Source organism: Austrofundulus limnaeus, unplaced genomic scaffold (assembly GCF_001266775.1).
Source record: "Austrofundulus limnaeus strain Quisiro unplaced genomic scaffold, Austrofundulus_limnaeus-1.0 Scaffold21, whole genome shotgun sequence".
In the NCBI taxonomy this organism is placed as follows: domain Eukaryota; kingdom Metazoa; phylum Chordata; class Actinopteri; order Cyprinodontiformes; family Rivulidae; genus Austrofundulus; species Austrofundulus limnaeus.
Genome location: NW_013952423.1, coordinates 3,201,592 through 3,223,228, shown reverse-complemented (window position 1 = coordinate 3,223,228; position 21,637 = coordinate 3,201,592). Strand labels below are relative to the sequence as shown.

Genomic DNA, 21,637 nt, shown 5'->3' with positions numbered 1-21,637 from the left:
TTGTACTTTATATTTTATACTTTAATATTTTATACTTTAATATTTTATATATTTATTTTTTTTTATTTGGATGTAACTGGGGCTGTGACTCTTAATTTCGTTCCATCTCATGTAACATGTGATGTGAATGACAATAAAGTATCTTGAATCTTGAATCTTGAATCTTTTAGCTACAGTTTTAGCTTTTAGCTATGATCTTGGGTTTTAACTTGTTGCTTTGGACTTGCTAAATTGATCTTTTCACTAAAGTCTTACTATGTTAGCTTTTAGCTGCTGTTTTGCTAAATATAGTTTCCAGCTACAGTTATTTTTGTGTTTAGTGTTGCTATATTTAGCTTTAAGCTTCTCTTTTGCTACATTTAACTTTACATTTTTGCTGTTTTTAGCTTTCAGCAGCTCTTTCCGCTTGAAGCTGTATTTTTTCTGTATGGTTTGACCACATTTAGCTTTTAGCTCATGTTGCTGGAGTCGTTTCTCTCATTTTATTCAGATTTTAAAGTTTTAAGTTCCTGAAACGTTTCAACAACGAGGAAAATGATTTATTTTTTCTGCTCACTTCCTGTTCCTGTTTAACAACGTTTACATGAGTTTTTCTTCTTCTGCTCTCGCTCTGTCTTCATCTTTAGCCGACGTTCCTCCTCCTCCTCTCTGTTCGGGGGTTTCCCTTTTATTTATTGATTAAACATCATGAAGTGTGGCGGCGGCGGCTCAAGAGGCTTCCCCGCTCCCTGTGGCTTTCGTCCCAGCTGCCCACTTAAGATTCAGAGCCGGCTCGGCTCGCAGACAATCCTTCTGTTCTTCTTTCATTCGGCTGCAGAACGCCACCGCTGACGGACGCCGCTGACGTTTTATCTTGGATTAAACTGGAGAAACAAAACATGCAAACTAAGAGTTTTAGAAATTCTCAGAGTTGAAGACGTGCATGTGAGGCAGGGATTCAAGGTTTAACTGTTTTTTTAAGGCGGTATGAAAGGATTTTTAACCTCGTTTAATAATGGAGCACTTCAGGGTTTTTTTCATCAAAACCAGTGAAACCACTGATGCAACATCAAAGATTCCCCCGACCCACAAATCAGTTTAGCCACAAACAAGCCAGCAGGGAGGAGGATGAGTGAGGAAGAGGAGGGTGAAGCTTTGTGAAGCTTTTTTTTTCCTCCCTCGGCTGTCGAACATTAAAGGCAACCAGAAAAATTTACATTCTTCTCAGTCCTTTCTTTCTTCTAAAAATCCATATTAATCAGGAAAACTCCCTCCATTTGAGAAGAACAAAAACTAAACGACTCTCAGCTACTACCACACCAAACTTTACCTCAGTAGCTCCAATAACAGCCGAGTTTTAGCTGTTTTTGTCCTGGCAGCCATCTTGAATTAGACGTAGTGATAACTTTCCAAACATTTCTTTAAATGCTCAGATAACAGTTGTAAACTTTCAATTTAATAAAAATAAAAGATGCACTGTTCTACCATTTTTGGAGCATAAAATAAATATAGAATAACTATCTGCATTTTTTTTGTTTTGTCTTTTTAGTTTCTGCATCCTGACTGTTTTAAGCTGCTGTAAAATTGTCAGCAATTATAGAAAAAGTCATCTGACGAACCAACAGAATCTAAAGACAGATGACTGAGATCAAAGGATAAACTGTTCTTGTTCTTCAGACACATTTTCTGTCACAGCATCAAACCAGGAAGTAACTTTAAAGCCTTTCTACAGAAAAAAACAAACCTTTAGTCAAATAATCAAAGAAATGTATATATTTCTTTGCTGAAGTCATTTTATTTGTAACAATGAACCTCCTGCAGCAGCCATCTTTCCTGTTTGTGTTGCTTGGTCCATTGGATGTACTTCTTCAGCTCTGTTGTCAACTCGATTCAAGATGGCCGCCACAGCTAGGCAATCATAGCAAACACAGCTAAAATTTAGTCATCTTCGCAGAAATTGTGCTATATTTTGGTGTAGTCGCTGAGAAAAACAGACTTATAAGGCTGGACCAAAGTAGCTACGACTTCTTCTGTTCTTGTTTGAGCTGAGCTAAAGCTAATTCAAATGTGGCAATGGAGCTAATGCTAGCATGTAGCTAATACTAACTCAGAGCAAATGCTAAAGTGGAGCTAATATTAACACGCAGCTAACATGAACACAGAGCTAATGCTAATGTGGAGCTAACATGCAGCTAACATGAACACAGAGCTAATGCTAATGTGGAGCTAATACTAGCGTGCAGCTAACATGAACACAGAGCTAATGCTAAAGTGGAGCTAACATGCAGCTAACATGAACACAGAGCTAATGCTAATGTGGGGCTAACATGCAGCTAACATGAACACAGAGCTAATGCTAATGTGGAGCTAACATGCAGCTAACACTAATGAAGACGTAGTTTTGAGTCCAGAGGTTGGAGCAACCACACCATACACCAACATGCCGAGCATGCGTTACGTCATCATTTCAACATGGCTTCCGCATGCATGAAACCCTCTAATAAAGGGCGTGGCTATTAAAATGAAGAAGTTAGTTTGATGATTTGTATAATTTTAAAACAGTAACTGATCTAGGGTCTGAATTGTCTTTATTAATTGGTAATGGCTAAATGCCACAATTAATTATGATTAGAGTCTCACGCTGGAAGCTTACAGTTGGTTTCACTTGGTTGTAAAATTTACTTTTCTGCTTGACTGCTGTTTGCATATAAACACAGGGAGACTTTAAATGGGGGTCTCTATGACAACATAACACTCTGAGGCAAGGCCCGCCTCTTTAAAAGTTCAGACCCAGAGCCCACATATGTTCTAAATGTGGCAGGAAGGCTGCAGCAGCAACAAGACGCTTCACAGAGGAGAAAAAAAGAAAACTGTCAGGGAGGAGGGTCAGCAGGCGTCCCGGCTCCTGAATCGGGGGCTCGGCCAAAAGAGGGCGGGTGGCGGCTGGAAAATCTGACAACAAGACAGAGAGGAGGGGAGGTGCTGGTCAGTGAAGGCCTCATGAAGTTCCTGAGCAACAACTTTGTTCCATTTTTATCTTTCTGACGCACGACAACTCTGAGCACAGCTCACTGCGAGACCGGAGGGAAACAAAGGGAAGTAAAGGCAGGAATAAAGAAGGAGGGAAAAGATGGTGAGTCCGGCTTCTTGTTGTGGTTTTATGGTTGCATGTGGCGGTTCTGTGGGCGGGGAGGTGGGCCGGTCCCTCAGAACCTCTGCGTGCTGATGAGCACAAAGAGGAAACTTTGTTCAGAAAGGAAACCCGTTGGGTTCTGGACTAGTCTTGGTGTAAAAAAAAAGGAGAAAACGGGTTGGTGGGCGGTCCTGCCAGCTGCCACGCTTCCCCCACAACATTCCCGACAAACTCATTTGGTTCTGCTTACTGTGTGGTCCCTCAGGAACAAACTGCTATAAATAAACAGGCCGGAGTCTGAGCAGATCGTCTGAGCCGACAGAGGACAGGAAGTCCACCCGGACTCTGGAGGGATCTCATGCTGTTTGGGTTCTGGTTCTGCAGCTTGTAGAACCTCCACTCTGACCCACTCTTCTTTCCATCGTTGCTGCAGCTCATTCGGGTCTATGAAGGTTCAGGTTCTGGGCTCTGACTGGACCTTGGTTCTCTTCTTTTTGACCCGTTCTGTTGTAGATCAGCTTTTCTTTGACCGTAGTTGAATTTTTGTTTTTGAGACCCGTCGTTTGGTGTTTCATGACCATGATGCAGTCCCGACCCCAGCTTTGGGAACCCCTTGTCTAAAGACCTTTGGTCTACAGAGGAGTGGTCCACTTTATTCTGGTCCTGGTTCCTTCATATGAAATATGTTTTTTTTACCTTTAACCTGCAGACTGAGGCTTGTAGAGTCTGACAGGAAGCTCATTACACAGTCTGACCTTCAGGGTGACAATTGTCTGAAAGGTTTCCACTTGTGAATAATTTTCCTGTCTGTAGAACAGTGGTCTCTAAGTGACCTTTGACTCCTCAACAGTTACCTGTCCGAGGTGGTCCCACCGATGAGATTTTAAGTCTGTTTTATTTCGGTTTCATATTTGTTAATAAACGATGATTCAGCAGAATCTGTTGTGTGTTTGTGTTCACTCGAGGTTTAAAGTGAATCAACTGGATCTGTCCGAAGAGTCAGGATTAACTGTTTTTAGTTGTTGTCTGGATCTGTTCAGGGGCGGAGCCTGATTGGCCACCCCAGGTGCCACCCTCAAATGATTGACAAGTTGGTGGGAATCACGTGTGTCATTAAAACATGGTCAATTAAAGCAAAAAATGAAGTAAATATTTGTCAAACAGCTGTACTTTCAGGAGTTGAGGAAACCAAACATAAAACTTTACTTTTCTGAAACATTAAGTTAAAATAAAACAATAATTAAACACATTTATCAAAATTGGGCATCATCTAGTGGCCAGTCTAACATTGACAACTAGAAATGTTCCTTGTGAATCGATGGGCCACTCCCACCACCAAATTTCAGCTCAATATTTTCAAAAATGGATAAATTAATAGTTCTTTTTAAAAAAGTATTAGCATCAACTTAAACTGGGATTAGCAGTCAGCATGTGTTCTTAACCGCAACAAATTTCAGCTCAATAGGTTTTAAAATGTCCGAATTAGAGCCATTTAGCTGTGGTGGCCATCTTGAATTTTTGATTAACATTTGCAATTTTGTAAACATTGTTCAGCTAATAAATAATTTAAGCTAAATTAGAAGCATTTAAAGTTAGCTATAGCGGCCATCTTGAATTTTCAAATCCAGAGTAGATTTCTTTTTGTGCCCCCTTAAACACCTTGGCACCCCCTTGTAAAGTCTAGCTCCGCCCCTGTAAAGAACCCTCCTGAAGGTGTTTCTGAAAGCCTCAGTTTGCCTCCCTGAMTTTTCATCTCGTAATTTTACATCTAAAAAAGCTCCCAGACTTTAAAATTACACCCTGGAGAACTTGTTTACATCCAGTCAGAAATCCGATGACTTTTCGAACCCAATTATAGCACCAAGGGATTTGCAAAGGTCTCATTATCCCAATTTTTTATTTATATTTTTCCATCTGATCAGATTTTCTGTCGACAGGCGTGACGGAACCAAAGTCGGGTCAAGTTTTATTGCATTTATTGAAATTCAGCAGATCTGTTCTGTTTGCTGAAGACCTTCAGGATAAATACAACAAAAAAAAAAGAAACTTTGAAGAGACTAAAACCTGGTTCTACAGCTGGTCCAGCCTAAAATATCAAATCTATTTTTAGTTTTTTTCTGGCCTAAACTAASYAGGCACTGAATTTACAATAAAAAATCAACTTGATTTATGTTTAAACGTGTTTCTCATCCGAAGTAGAAAGAAGCTCGAGTCGCTCTGAGACTCCAACTCGTAAAACAAACCACCTGTTCTCGGTCTCAGCAGCTGTCGGTCCAAGTGGACCTATTTTAGGACCCGAGTCAGAGTCCAGATATCRTACCACCGGACTGAGAGCCAGACGGGCTGAAAACAGAAACACAAACCTCAGTCAGATCTACTTAAAATGATTTAAACTGAAAAATACATTTCATTCAAACAGCTGATTTTATTTACCCAGCAGGATGGAAGGACGACTTCTGTGATGCATTTGAAGCACCTGGGAAAATAAACTTTGTCTGGAAATAATTTAGCTTTATTATAAAGTTTGCACGAGCAAAAACACGTGATATTTTTTACGAGAATAAAGACGTTATTATGATATTTAAGTTGTCACATTACAAGAATAAAATCATAATATTACGAGAATAAAATAATATTCAACATTATAGTCATATTACAAGGTTGATCCTTTATTTATTTTGATGCCTGGATAAGTTTCCCTACAGCTTCCCCTGAATTTTTCCCATAATGCAACACAAACCAAACTTCAGTGTTTGTTTCAAAATAAGACCTCCTGCCTTTGAATCAACCCTCGAACCAAGCAGTTCATTAATCCTGAAAGTTGTTTTTCCTGCTTCGCTCCCAAGTCAAACACCAAAACCAGCGTTTGGTGATTCAGTCCAGCAGTTGTGTCCGGCGCCGCAGCTGATTGTGCTCAGTGTGAGACCTGCAAACAAGTTTAAAACACAACAATCATACTTTAGTAAAAAAATAAAAAATYAACATCTAAAAGCTTAGATCTCAGCTGTCTGTGTTTGGAGTCGAAATCTGAGAATTGTTGCTGAGATTTAATGACTGTAATCAAGTTGTGCAGAAGAAAGCAGAGTAACTTGGTGGGTTAGAGGTCTGATTAGCAGATAAATGTGTGTTTGATGGAAATGGATTTCTGCTGCTTTGACTTTGATAATTATCGTTTTATTTCTTCTCCAGCAGTGAGAAAGTGAAGTCAGGGTTCAAGTTTGAGTAAAACTCTAAAAAGTTGCTGCATGTTTTGACTCATCAGCTGCCCTCCGACACATCAGGGTTTTTGAAAATCACGGCTGATTTTTGCCCAGATTGAAATTCCTCCTGTTATTTTRCATGATTGAAGTCAAAAAGGCTCATTTTCCTCCTGAACTTTTCACCTGAAGAATTTGAGAATAAAACTGSAGCAGTTTGTCGTCTTCTCTGCCTTCACTTTGGTTTTGTTGTCTCCCACCTCTCACCTGTTTGTTTTAATGTTTAAAAAATGTCTGTTTTTAACAAATATCTAAAGAACCAATAAATGGTTTGAATGAAACTCAATTTGATGAACATTGATTGAAGTTAGACCTGTTAAAGATGGCCGCTGTGGCTAATTGTTTGGATTTAGACSTTTTAAAGATGGCCACKGTYGCTAATTGTTTGGATTTAGACCTGGTAAAGATGGCCACCTTGGTTAATTGTTTGGAGTTAAACTTGTTGAAGATGGCCGCTGTGGTTAATTGTTTGGAGTTAGACCTGTTAAAGATGGTCGCCACAGCGATTCAACCTCAAACAACAAATGACAAAATCAGTTTTGCAGATAATGAGCTAAAATTTGGTTCGGCAGCTTCCATCCATCCATCCATCCATCCATCCATCCATCCATCCATCCAACACATCCATCCATATCAGACCAAACCAACTCAGTTTTACGTCTCCGACCAGCAGAGAACAAGGTTCCTCGACTCGATCACGACATTTTTAGAAACTCAGAGGATGTCGAGTGTTGTGACTTTTGTCTACTTGCTCGTTACTCTGTTGTGTTTGCTCCTGATAGAAAATAATGTTGTGAATGTTTCAATTGGCCGCCCTGACGATGATACTGCCCACATCGAGGCGACACTCGAGTTATATGAAAAACCACAAGTCCATGTCAACCTGAATCGAAGCGAGTCTCGACTCGTGGTGAGACTGGACGAAAGAAAACCAGCTTTATGCTCAGGCATGAAAGGCTGCGTGCGATATGCATTCTTCCAGGAAGTGAAAATGTTTTCTTTTCCTCCTGTCGAAAGAAAAGATTTCTCACCTCTAAACTGATTTAATTTTGTCTTCTTTCAAGCTTCATTTGTTGTGTTTATTCTTTTTTCCTCTTGCCATCTTTTTCACTTCTGCCTCTTAATTTTCTGTCTCTTCAGACCCATCTCTGTTCTGTTCCTTTAAATCCATCAAGTCCCGTAGAAAGAGAGAAAGTACGGCATGACCGATTGGCACTTACCATAAAAATGGTTCTAAATAGTGCCWGACTCCCAAACAACGCAGTGCCATGCATACAAATGAACGTTTAGAGAGCGCCGGGGAAGATGGACAACGGCAGCTGAGCACCTTTAATGATGATGCTGTGGAGGAACCGGAGCACAGAAAACACAAGGCTTTGATCTCAAAACTTATTTAAAACAGAAAATAAAGTCCAAACAGCAGTTAGTTTGTCCCTGCACCTGCAGTGTTATACAAAGTGTTAAATTCAGATTTAGAATGAAATTACAGCTGTAGAAAACAAATCTACAGTCTTCCATCCATCCATCCATCCATCCATCCATCCATCCATTGTCATTTCTGAACTATCTGGAGTACATCAACAAGTAGAAAACACTTCAGACAGGCACCAGTCTTCCCAGGAATGGATTCACTGAAAAATCTACCCTGAAGGTCAGACCGTGCAGTAATGTGCTTCATGTCAGACTCAGTTAGCAGGTCAAAGGTCATGAAAGGASAGTTAAAAGACTGTTTTATTTGAAACAGTGGCAGGAAATGGCTGCGTGGCTTCTGTTAGCTAATCTTAGTGTTTAGCTACAGGTTTAACATTTGTCTGCAGTTATTGTTTAGTTTCATAATATTTAAATCATCATGACTCAGCGTTGTACAGTTTGGAAGAAAGCACACATTTTGTATTTTAGCATTTAGCATTTCTTCTGCTGTTTTCAGCTTATTAATAAAAACCCAGATTCATTTTTCTTTCTTCTACAGTGATTTTGGCTCTGAGCTGCACTTTTCCACAGTCTCTTTATCAGAACCCATCTGTGCCGACGTGAACTGTGAAGCACTTCTTTAATAATAATAAAAAATAGGTCAAGTAAAATCTAAAATACACTCCTCTTGAGTCGCAGTAATAGTGGTCGATAGTTTTCAAGTTTCACTTTTCTCTCAGGTTAATTAAATAAGGGCTGTCAGCCTATAATTAAGGGTCTAAGTGGTCACCATGGTTACTGATTGCAGCCAGCAAATCCCCTTTACATTAAAACAATTATAACAATCCAATATGACTTTCCTTCWGCTGAACATGAAGCTTTTGACTGAAGTTATATTGAGCGTCTTCACTTGTGGTAAACAAACTCCAATTAACAAAATGAGCTCTGAGAAATGTCAGAAGTTTTTTGTTTGTTTGTTTCAGTCCTGGCAAGTTGACAGTTTTAACTAACTTTCTTCATCAGATCTGACATTTTATCAATTCCATTTGTAGTCTGTTGTTGTCTGAAGTTTTGGCAGTCAGATATTTTAAGAGAAATGGACAAACTGCACTGAAATGCTAACAACCAAAGACGTGTATATACCACTTAATTGCTAACCAATGCAAGTCATATTTAGCTAATAATTCATCAGCTATAACAAGATCAGTAGTGTTCAGGATTTCTACCATCAAAACGGCATTTGTCAGTTGATAATTATTATTTATGAAGTGTTAATGTACACTTAAGGAAGTGTATAATCAAGAGGATTATTAGTTTAGACTAGCCATGTATTAGCATTGATARGCTAATGAACAGCCATGTCATAGAAGTGTGTAATTTTGTGGATTGTTAGCATAGACTAGCTTTGTATTAGCATTGAAATGCTAATGAATAGCCTAGTGGAAGTGTGTAATCCAATGGATCATTAGCTTTGACTAGCCGTGTATTAGCATTGACATGCAAATGAATAGTCTACTGGAAGTGTGCAATCCAGCGGATCATTAGCTTAGACTAGCCGTGTTTTAGCATTGATATGCTAATGAATAGCCTAGTGAATGTGTGTACTTCTGCTGGTTATTACTTTGACATGCTGTTAGCAAACTGTTAGCTTGTAAAATGGTAATATTTGACCAGTACCACAGATGATGAACCTTCTGAGCTGAATGAGTTGTCACACTGTCTCTGGTCACCGCGGGTCACTCGGTTATTAAAGGCAGCTTATTATTTTCCAGATCATTAGTTGTATTCAGGAAGGATAAAGCCTTCAGCTACAAGCAGAATGTCTGCCGCTCGCTCTGGTAATAAATTTTTCTTATTCCCCTCCCCAATATCAAGCAGCGCGGCTGAAGCAACTGAATGAAACATAAGGACCAAGCACCACGCTGAACCCTTTGTAACGACCTCCTCTAGCTGCTCCAAACCCTCTAATCCCACCTCCGTTCTTACAAACAAGAAGCACAAACAGGAAACCTGGAAACGACTCGTGTTTACCCTGAGTACGACACTAATGGATACCCAGGGCACACCAGCATGACGGGAAAAGTCCCAACAAAGCGGCGGCGTGTGTGGAGTCCAGACTAACGCTGGGTTCTTGTTTCTCCATAATTTAACTACAAAAGGAGCGTCTACCCTGTGTTTGGTCTTTATTCTTTTATTTGTGCAGGCCTTTATTTTATAACATTCTCTTATTAATAAAACACGTATAACTCAGTCATTTTAACAGATTTTAAGCTAAAATTTAGTCTGGTAGCAGCTGAGAGTCACCCACAACAATTAATCTCATGAGCATTTCCTTCAACGCTCATCTGTTAGTAAAATATCACAGGTTTATAGAAGTGTTACTGGTGTGCAGATAATTTGTCTCATTGTGTTTGAGGAATAACATTTTTTAAGAAGCAGGAAAGTGAAACATCTTCAGATTACGGCTCAGAAGTCTGTTAGAGTGTTGGATTAAATATGCAGCATTAGCTCAGGAATAATGTTTGGGATCCTGTCTGTCCCAGTTCTCTTTCACTCCCTTTAGCATTTTTTTTTCCCTGGAGATAAATTTTCTCTACGACTGAAATCAATCAGCCGTGTGTTCGGACAGTTTTAGACTTATTGGAAGATAAAAATTGTGCCAACAGTTGGGTATTTTCCCTGATTAAATCCAGTAATATTGAGTTTTTTATTCATTTAGACTGCGATTGTGAGCAGACCATTAAAACCATGCAAGTTGTGCAGAATTTACAGCACTGGAAAAGATGTTCAGAGTAGGAAATTACACCGTTTTTCCCCCCTCCATATCAGCCTGGGCCAGAACGTCTGAGAACAAACAAGCTGTGCGAAGTTGAGCTGGAGTGCTCCGCAAACAAAGTTATTGTTATTATTCAGCACCGATACTTCCCTCGAGGGTGCTTCCACCGCAAAGCGTATGAGTGTTTATGGTTCATGACACAATTATGATTAAGATGTTCGTCTCTAACAGCGAGAGGAGGAGGGGATGWGGAGAGCCTGGAGAAGAGACGAGCAATTTAGACTCAGCAGTTCTGTGGTGGGATAAAGACGAGGAGAAGAGTGCTGACCTGTCACACCGAGCTCCTAACCAAACATTAGTCCTTCCTCTCTGTTTCAACTACAGGTGGGCGACACCGGCAACAATTAATCACAACTGTGGCATTTAGTCGATAACGATTATTTTGCCGAATAATAGATAATTGCATGTTTTTGGCTTTATATCAGTCACCCTGTGTTCTAAAATTATACAAAGCATCAGTCAAACTAACTTCTTCACTTTCAAGGCGAAAGCTCGAGCCTCTCTGTCTCCTTCCTGCTTTTACTTTAATAAAATAACAGATTGACTGAGAGCATTGTGGATTCTCAGAYTAGATTTGTTTCCACCGTTTACTGAGGACAGTTTGTTGTAGCCAATTAGTGGCCTTAGTTTTCTCATCCTCCAGTTTATGGTGATTTTTCAGGTGATTAAACAAGTTAGCATTAGCTCCACATTAGCATTAGCTTTGTGGTAACGTTGGCTCCATATTAGCAGTGTTGTTTGCATTAGTGTTATCGCTGTGTTAGCATTAGCTCTGTYTTAGTGTTAGCTCCACATTAGCATTAGTAATTGCTCCACATTAGTGTTAGCTCTGCTTTAGTGTTAGTTTCATGTCAGCATTATTGTTAGCTTAGCATTAGCTTCATGTCAGCATTAGTGTTAGCTCTACATTAGCATTAGCTCTGTGTTAGTGTTAGCTCTACGTTAACATTAGAAATTGCTCCACATTATTGTTAGCTACATGTTAGCCTTAGTGTTAGCTCTACATTAGCATTAGCTTCATGCCAGCATTAGTATTAGCTGTGCATTAGCGTTAAAACAGTGGTTATTGTAGCTCCACAAGCCCCACTTTCACCCCTGATGTGAGGTGCATCTGAGAGCAACTCATTTTGGTGCTGCCTCTTTAGATCCAAACTTCAAACCATGCCCCTTCCACTGCTTTTGGCTATTATTGCAGTTTGATAGGCACATCTACACTGAGTAGGCCAGATCCTTCGAAGGACCCAGACCCTGAATGTGGACACAGACTGTCTCTCAGCTGGTCTGGGAACACCTTGGAGTCCTCCCAGAAGAGCTGGAAGAAGTTACTGTGGAAAGAGATCTGGACCTTCCTGATCAAGCTGCTGCCCTTGAAGACCTGACTGTGGAACTGGATGGATGGATGGATGGATGCTAATTAGCAAACATCAACATATGCCCTGGGATGATGTTTCCTCACAGACAGCATGTCTGTTGATGGTTTGTGTGTTTATAAAGTCAGACAGCGTTCAGCCTCCAATAATGGTCCATCAATTGGCAGCAGCCACTGACTCCACATTTCATCTATAAAAGTCCAAATGGACCTGGATGAGAGGGGGAGGGGGGGTCTGCCTGGTTGTTTGGCAGCCTGAATGACCAATAACATTTTGTAAAAGCTCATTTCTCTCCCTAATCAGAGACAGACTTTGTTTGTGGGACCGTTGGGTTTTTCAGGGGTTCTGTGTGGATGAATAGTTGGCTGAACACGTGGCGCCGTTGGACGGGTGGGTGTGGAGGTTAAAGGCTCAAAGGCCAATGATTTGATTTGCCACCAATTTGGCACTTATTTTCTTTCTCCCTGGCTTCTCGGCTCCACTTTCTTAGCACGCACACCTCCACTCCGGTGAGAGTGGCCATTATTTAGCCTCCAACCAAGGCCCATTTTGTTTCTCAGTCAGCGTGTCCCCTCAGACTTTATTGGAAAGCTATCAGGACTCTTTTGTGCATGCATGGAGGGTCCGCAGAAAGCACAGAGGAGAGAGCAGTTATATTTCATTACTGCGGTGCATTTATTCGATTTGTGAGACACTCGGCGAGGAGAGTGGACACACAATGCATCGACATGTACATGTGGCAATAAGAAGCCAATCAAGCAATGAGCAGGTTTATAAAAAGTTTCAGAACGACTGGGAATCCGTTGCTGTTTGGACTTTTGATTAGTGTTCCCATCTGCCTGCCAGTCTGCTGTAAGTTCCCACACTGAATGAATTATTTCTGCAATGGAATTTACATTTATGAGACAAACACCGGAGTCCTGCAGGAGACCGTACTAACGCCGCTCCGGCAGCTCCTGATTCCTCAACGTCGGAGCCTATCGTCTCCAAGAACGCAGCGCCACACCTTCGGACGGACGTAAATTGACACCACCGAGGACTCGTCGCGCCGAAGTGCGCCGCACAAATGAATCTAAATAATTTTTATCTAATAAAAACTTTGCCTCAGAGATCTTTTCAACGACTATTAGATAGTTAAACATAGTTTCCTGACTGTTCCAGGGTGACTCAGGATAGAAGGAGTGGGTAAATAAAAGGGATGGATGGAACTTCTGCCTTGGTATTAAAGCCAAGGTTTCCATTGAACATTAAGGTTGTATTCATACCTGACAATTTGCTCTGCTTTAAACGAACCAGAGTTCGTTTCCAGCGTTGGTCCGGAACTTTTGTGCAGGTGTGAATACACTCATGCGAACTCTGGTGCGGATCAAACAACCGGACCGAGACCCGGTTTTTGATGTGGTCTCAGTCCGCTTCCAAACGAACTCTGGTGCGGTTCACTTTAGTTCGCTTCTGGTGTGAATACAGACCTAACCGAACCAACTGCATTAAACATGCACCTTTTTGGACTTCACATGCCACCGTTGCTGAGCTAAATAAACTGAAAACATACCTGTTTCATCATCTCCTGTTAGCAGCTCTACTGCCAGCATGTTGTGGGTCAGAACACGCAGAGCACCTCTTCTCCTTTGGGTTGCGGGACACATTTACTGACGCCACTCCAAAATTAGAATATCATCACGGAACCACCATTAAATTAGCTGCTTCTGACATTTTAAATGCTATTGCAGTTGTACTATCAGCAAAAATGTGCGCATCAGAACCGCAGCATGCAGGACTTCCTTGTTTTCTTCTGGATCCTGTGGCTCAGTCCCGCCCCCGTCCTTTTTTGTCCAATGGGAGCAATGATCGTCACACTCGTGGCTTTGTTTACAAGTTATAGTTCATTTGCAAAAAAGCACAATGTGAATGCAAACCGCACCAAACGAAAAAAAAAATAAAGTCCATTTTTGGTCCGGACCAAACAATTGGACCAAAGGACTTTCCTGGTCTGAATACACCCTAAGACATTAAATAGATTTAGCAAAATTTAGTATAAGGGGACATATCCTGCAAAATCCACTTTTTTAACTGTTAACCACATTTTGTTGAGTACTTCGTCTCTAGCAGGCAGAAAAGATGAATTTAGTTTATCCTGGTGCTACTAAGATATCTTTAGATTCTGTTTGGGTCAGATTGTTCAGTTTTCTCTATTTTATAGGATGTTTTCTGAGCTGTTATGCCAAATAATCTGAGATGGAATTACCATAGAAGGTCTGGACTGACCAACTACAATTTCCTCATCTTCATTGTCCTCTGGTTTTGGGTCAGACTCTGGTTCTGGGTCAGACTCAGGTTCTGGTTCAGACTCTAACCACTGGACAGGCTCTCTTATATTTTTTCCATTTGTTGCTCAACTGCAATAAATTACATATCAAATAAAAACTCAAATCTGCTGATAAGTTTTTAAAAAGTCAAATCTATTGTTTAAAGTACTGCTGCCGTTAAAAAATGATAACTCTGAGTTTTCTTTTCATTTTGCTGAAGAAAAGCTGGCGGCAGCAGAACTCACATTCGGTACAGATGGTGGAGCTCATTAACCGGACTCTCTGGTAAAATAACACACCTCTCCTTCCTCCATGTTGGTGTGAGTGTTGCCTTCTTGCCAATTCTCGCAGCCTTTCGTTCACACCTGGAGATATCTGGCAGGTGTTTGAAGCATTCTGGTGTTTATTTTATTTTTTGCTTGTTGCCAAAAATATTTATTTTTTACTTTTTATTTAATCTCAGAAATTGCATTTGTTGATGGCTAACGAAAAGCATTTTATGAATTTGAAAAATTGGATTGTAATCTGATTTCTGCTTTTATTACAGGAAATGTGAAAAATGTGTAACTAAATTAAAGAACTTATTCAACTCTTTCCCCAAAACTTTAATATTGGAGTTTTCTGGCATCGGCTTACCAGGTTTTACCGACACAATCTGTTTAATGTGGAATCAGGTTTGGGGTCAGTTATCTGAGCCTGTCACACCAGACAAGAAAATATCAAAACTAATCTACAAAGAGGAAATGGAAAACCTGTCTGCCAGCCTTCCAGTTGCATGTGTGCTTCTTCATAATCAGGCTTCATGGCTGGATACAAATGTCAACGTGTTCCTGTCGGCCCAACCGGGTCCTGTTTAAACGGCTGATTGGACAGGGCAGTGGTTTGTTCCAGGCGCCTGCCATGTTTGAAGGTCTCTCCTGTGGCTGGAGCTGAGCAGATGGAAACAGAAAGGAGAGCGCCGCGGGATCAGGTGCTTTATTAATCCACAGTCGCACGGCCCGCAAGTCTCGCTGAGGATATTGCCAAAGAACCCTTCAAACAACCTGGGCTTCTTTTGGCCTGTGTTTGAATAAGCCTGAGCTAAACAACTCTGTGTACTGAAAGATCTGTGTGGAAAACTGACTTTAACATGTAGTTGTGTATAAACCTGTAAATAACAAATATTACAAATAAAACAGAAGTTAGAAAACTAATAGGAGCCAGCAAACAACAAGATACATGAAGGTGAACATGTTACTAATGCTGATGTTATTAATGCTAACGGTACTAATGCTGATGTTACTAATGCTAACGTTTCTAATGCTGATGTTATTAATGCTAACGTTTCTAATGCTGATAAGTGTCAGCGGGGCAGAGCAGAGGCTAACGTTATTAATGCAACATTACTAACACCAATGTTGCTAATGTTTGCATGGGGTGTGGCGTGAAGCCCTTTGTTGATGATGCTAGGTCAAAGTCATTTGAATCACGTTGCTATATTCTTTCTTCATTCACTGTCTGGAAATAATGGACCTTTTAGGAGTTGGCTTATAGGCAGAGCATGTGGTTCTGTTTGGAGGGCGGCCCTTTAATGATAGGGGAAACACTGGTGAAAACTAAGGAAGTAAGAATAAGGAAATAAGGAAGACTGGGTATGGTGATTGTTGGGTGATAAAAGATGTGTGGATTACTGGTGGTGAGCTTGTATCTGCTAAGTTTTAGTTAGTGTCTGCGTGCAAGACCAGTAAAAAAAAAAAAAAAACGGCGATCTTTTGAGCATTCATATTGGTGCCATTCACGATCTCTGATGCAGCTCTGTGCTTCCTCTGTGGAAAGGACCAGAGATTGGACTCATCTGAACATAAATAACATGAATACCATAAACATTCCCCTCTCTTACTCCCAGTCCAGTCCTCTCATTTCTGGCTCCTTGACAGACAGTTTAGTTAACCATTCCTTTGACTGATTACCCCATAAGTGGTCTATAACTCCATTATAACCCCTCTGGCCCATTGATGTGCTGATAGTAGCGATTAATGATGGTTCTAATTGTGTAGCTGTGAGGARGATAAGAGATTCTTCACTTCCAGTGCCATAAAGAAGCTCTAATAACTCTGAGCAAATACAAAATACCATCCACCACACCACCAAAACCAATCGTTTTTGACAACCACACACATAACCAGTTAACTGAAACAAATGGGACAAGACAGGGCTGATAAATGCTGAAAGCTGTAGAGGAGATGCTCAGAAATCTGCAGCAGTTGTGTTTTTATCTGACAAAAGTACACTTACATCTCCAGGATGAAGGAAACTCTTGAGGACAGTGGTCAACAGASGATGGATGGTTTGAGAGAAATCCATTATTTTTCAAAACAAAACCTACTTTAAACAGAGGAGGTGGTTCTCAGGTTTCAGTTTAAAAAGAAAATACAGTTTTAATTTAATCCCCGGGCAATTTCACACCAATTTTCACTTGAACGTGACCAAAATAACTCATGTGGCTCAGGTTATTAAAAACCCTAACGACGACTCGTGAGTTCATCTGAAAGAAAACCTCAGTTTGAGCTGAGAAGTCTCCATGTTGCAAATGTTCCTGAGTGTTTTTATTAATCTGAACACCTTCTGCCTCTCCTCAGATGACCCAGGAACAGTGCTCTCACAGGAACAATGTCCAGAGTTCAGACAAACCACAAGTGTACAAAGTGGGAATCTACGGCTGGAGGAAACGCTGCCTTTACTTCTTCGTCCTGCTGCTGATGATCCTCATCCTCATCAACTTGGCTCTTACCATTTGGATCCTGAAGGTCATGAACTTCACCATCGTAAGTCTGGTTTTTAGAAAACAAAATTAAACGATGATCTTAAGATGAAGGCAGCTTGCTTTAAATTCCTCTACATTTACTCACATTGTTGAAAGCTGACGCTAAAGGTTTAGATTTTTATTTGTCTGAAAATAGTTTGATTTTTAATGTGAACATAAACTTGAACGTTTTCTGACCTGAACGTTCTTTTAGCTGCTTTTTCAGTCTGAAGTCAACAGATTTTCCATTTTTAATGAACCAAATCTGGCTTTTTTATTTGTTTTACTGAAATTCTTTTATTCCCAAAGCTATTGTGATTGTTTTTCTCCCGTATTTCGTTACACAACTTTTGTGCTATTTCAGCAATTCATGTTTTAAACCTTTCAGCTGCTTCAGGACATTCCAGCTAGAACTCCTGGATTTTCAGCAGTTTGTATTTTTTGAGATTTGTAGCCTTTTTTCATCCTTCACCATTCTTAAAATACTTGAAGATAGTTGAACCTTTACAGTACTTTTCACCTTTTGTTTCAGTTTAGCTTTTTTAATTTATTTGTGCTAATTTCAGCTTCTTTTTTCACTAACTCTTGGCTTATTTCAGCCTTTTCAGCAATTCTGATCATTTAAACTCTTTGTACCTCTATCAGCTTCTTTCTGCTTTTCGTGTTTGTTTTAGCTGTTTTCTGCAATTTAAGCTATTTTATGGTTATTTTCAGCTAATTCTAGCTTCTTTTTTTTTTTAGCTAAACACATTTTTGGGATATTTTCAGCTTTTTAATGCTTAATTCACAAAAAATGCTCTTTCTGCTTCTTTGGGCTAGATTCTGCTTTTTCAGCTACTTTTTCTGCTAATTTAGATGCTTTTTTTTGGCTATTTCACAACAAAAAGCAAAAAATTGTGTGCAACTTCTTGTAAAATTCAGACAAATTGTTGCTGTTGGGATGCGTGTGTGTGTAGTACTTTGTGTACTTTGTGTTTGAACTGGTTTCTATTTTATTGTTGAGTAAATATTTTAATAGGTCAAATGTTGAAAATGGAGAACTACATCAGTAAAGTTATCAAGATGTAAATTGTAATTGGGACAAGGATGGAATTGTGTATATTTTTTATAAGAAAGTTATTGGAAAATAAATAAAAAGTTTAGAAAAAAACAGGATGGCACGAACCGTGCACTGTGAACGCCACTTCCTGTTTGGAATAAAAGCTGTTAGAATTATAAAATGATGCCTTTAATTTGAAATGAAATCAGTTTCACTGAGCGGACTCTGCTCTCTGAAGACAAACGGAGTGAAAGGAGACAAACATGTCAACAATTTGACGTCTGAACTGTTTAAGATGTGTTAAAGTTTGTAACATTCAGAAGCTCAGAGGTTCTGAGGTAAAATCAAGGTTTGAGTAAAAACCGTTAAATACAACAGAACAGCAAATCAGTGATAAAAAGACCAACTTTCTGCGACTTGTTGATGTTTCTGCTGTAAAGTTTGAGCTGTTCATCCAAACCACTGGATTTATTTTATTTAAACTGTTTAAGTGGATTTTTTAAAGCTTTTTACTTGTTTCTATCGACGCAGCTTGATGTTCCGTTACCAGAACGTGCTGCGCTTTATTCCCAATCATGCTGCACGTGTTAAAGTCTATTTTCAAAGATTTCTGTAAATCACCGAACGGCCGTAACTCTGTTTCTGCTGCTTTCCTTTGAGCTAAAACTGAGACTGTGTTGTTTTCAGCGTATCAGCTGCACACGTCGTCTCTTATCGGCCTGATGAGTCAGTGGGCTCGTGCACGCGCGGCACGCTCGTGCACGCACTCGGCAGTTGCCGRGGTGAATAATACATGAAGGCTGCTTCACAACAGGCTTTAATATGAGATCTACATAAATCAGAGGAGAGTTTCTCAGATGTGGAGGCGGGGAGCTGCAGTCAGTCGGAGCGTGTAATGTTTGATGGATTCGCAGAATAAGAAAAACATTTGGAATGTGGTTGGAAAATAAAAAAAAATTAAAGTCAAAGCAAATTAAGCGACGGCAGGACGGATGACTTGGGCTTTTCATGTGACGCTCTGAAGCGACGCTTTTTGAATTCAGCCACTCGTTTTTCTTCTTTGAATTTCAAACCAAAGCTGAGACGGCTGATGTTTCTGAGGTTCTACAGTCCTGTCGTGTTCAGCTGGTTCTGTGAACGACTTTTACTGAAACAGAAACTGAACCCAGGATTCTCTCACAGTGTGCTGAAGTCACATACAGGCAGCTGGTGCAATTATACTTTTATCAAAACACAACCACCTCTGAGCAGAACCAACCAATAATGATGGTTTGGAGCAGAAAATCTCTCAATTTTAGCTACTTTTCTATGAGWTGATGAAGCTGTTTTCATCACTGGCTGAGAAGTCCTGAAGTACAAATATAGTTTGAGGTTTCCTCTTTCAGACAACGTCAAGAAATCCTCATTAGAATACCAAAAATAAATAAATTTAAAAAAGGATTCAGACCCATTTTTACATCTGGTGTCAAAATATAACTGAAAAAACAGGATTCTGAAAATACTCCTGAGCTCCATTAACAAACACTAACTGGGCTCTACCTGCTTTTTCCTGCATAGAAACAGTGTTTTAACACATCTTATAAACACCAAAGGTACCACGTGTACAACTGAGTAATGTGAAATAAATACTACAGAAATACTATTAAAAGTAAAAGTTAGTTTTACTCACTGTTGTGTTATGGTGAATAGCTGCCATCTTGAATTCTGAGCTTTCCCACCTTCCCACAGGGAATTCCCACTGAAAGTGCATTCCAGATTAAATGTACGACTTGTAAGTGGGAAAATCCCACTTCCCAGTGCAACTGGGCAACAGCTAAAGTAGCCAGCAAAAATGTAGCAAAATCGAGATTTTACACAGCGAATTTTGTCTTGCACTCTGTGCAGCTCCACCTAGTGGTGGGATTTTGCCATTAAGTGGGTAAAATAATCAACCTGCATCATGTGAGATGTAGTTTATGGTCAAAGCTGGCTTTAACGCAGCTTATTTTAAGACATTAATACAACCTTGAAGCGCTAATGGGCCCCATGAGTTTGACACATATAGTCTGAAATATCTGACTCAAAATTAACTTGAAAAATTTTTATATTTTTGAGTTTTTCGCCTCCCTTCAGGTTTAAGTTTTTTTTAAGATGTCACCCAGTCTGTTGTCTCTCACTGTGGGGACGACTCTCTTCTACCACCACACCCAACTTCAGCTCAGTATATATATATTATAATATAGATTTATAATTCACACAATACTGATTTGAACTGAATTGTTGAACCTAAATGGTAAATAAATGGTCTGTAAATGACCTTTGACCCCTCCCAAACTGATGTTAAAACTCCTGATGAACCTGAACCTCTGAGATCCTGTGAAACCACCGAGACTGGAACCAGTTTTTCATCTTTTATAGAATCCTGGGCTGACGTTTCAATAAATAGACTAAATTAAATAATGATTGAAGAAAATGCCCAGTTTTACATACCTGTAAATGACAAAAACACATCTACAATCTCTGACCTTTACAGAACTTGGAACTCGTCAGCCGATACCATCAAGCGTAACATTTTACTCTGACTTAAGGTCAAATTGAGTTTTGTTTTGGTCATTCTGAAACAAGCATTTTCCTTCCTTGGTGTGTTTTTGGTCAAAGGACTCGTGGACTTGAAGTTGTTGATTTCCTGCGTGAATGACGAGCACCTTACGGTTCAGGTCACAGACAGACGTCGTGACATTTTCTTTTAAGATTCACAGGGGTAATTCAGAATTCATTGTTTCATCAATGATGGCAAGCGGGCCTGGCCCCATGCAGCAGAACTGGCTCAAATCGTGGCACAACGGCAGCGTTTCTGACTTTTTTTACACGTAGAGACTGAAAATATTGTTCCTTTAAACAGAAAAACTCAACTTTCAAATCAATTTAGGCTGAAAGTTTTATGTATCTATTTGTCCTGAATGTTACAATAATTAAAATTATAGATTTTCTCACTTATTTACCTGCTTTCAGGGCCTGACTGGACTTTCTGAGAGTTTCGTTTAGCAGTTTATAGGATATTTTGCGAACAAACACAATTGACTCCAATATTTAAAGCTCAAAGTATGTAGTAGGAACAACCGTCAGCTACTACCACACCCAATTATAGCTCAAAATCTTGAAAAATGAGTTCATGCTTACACACCAACTCAGCTTTGTGACTACCTGCCTTACTGGCTCAGAGGGGTAAGAGCAGCAGGTTAACTTCAAAATCACAGCACTGCAATTTTGAATTAATATCTTTTAAATTTCTGCTTATTTATTAGTTCCTGAGCTAACATTGTTAGCTTGGGAGTCATTTTGATGTCACTAATAAATGACGTTAGTTCTTAAGTTAACAATTTTAGCTCCCAAGCTAATATTGTTAGTCTGGGAATCATGAGATGTAATAATGATAATTTTATTTACCTTTTTTTTTACTGAACAATTCTTATTGTCTAGTTTAGCTACTAAATGATTATTAATTTACTGAGATGTTTGCTGATGGTGTGTTCTAATGAAACCCTA

The 21,637-nt window shown here is 39.7% G+C and overlaps 1 protein-coding gene across 4 annotated transcripts in view; it reads left to right on the top strand.

Moving 5' to 3' along the window:
* sgcd (sarcoglycan, delta (dystrophin-associated glycoprotein)) overlaps positions 1-21,637 on the top strand; it is a 219,560-nt gene that overhangs the window by 85,166 nt on the left and 112,757 nt on the right. The window contains exons 1-2 of one of the 4 annotated variants that reach the window (XM_014004074.1): positions 2,850-3,112; positions 16,910-17,095. In XM_014004074.1, coding sequence (XP_013859528.1) covers positions 3,110-3,112; positions 16,910-17,095 — 189 coding nt within the window. In that variant the 5' untranslated portion in view covers positions 2,850-3,109. Of the gene's footprint in view, positions 1-2,849; positions 3,113-16,909; positions 17,096-21,637 lie in introns of those variants that run through there. The other 3 variants (XM_014004076.1, XM_014004075.1, XM_014004073.1) reach the window with 3 other exon arrangements.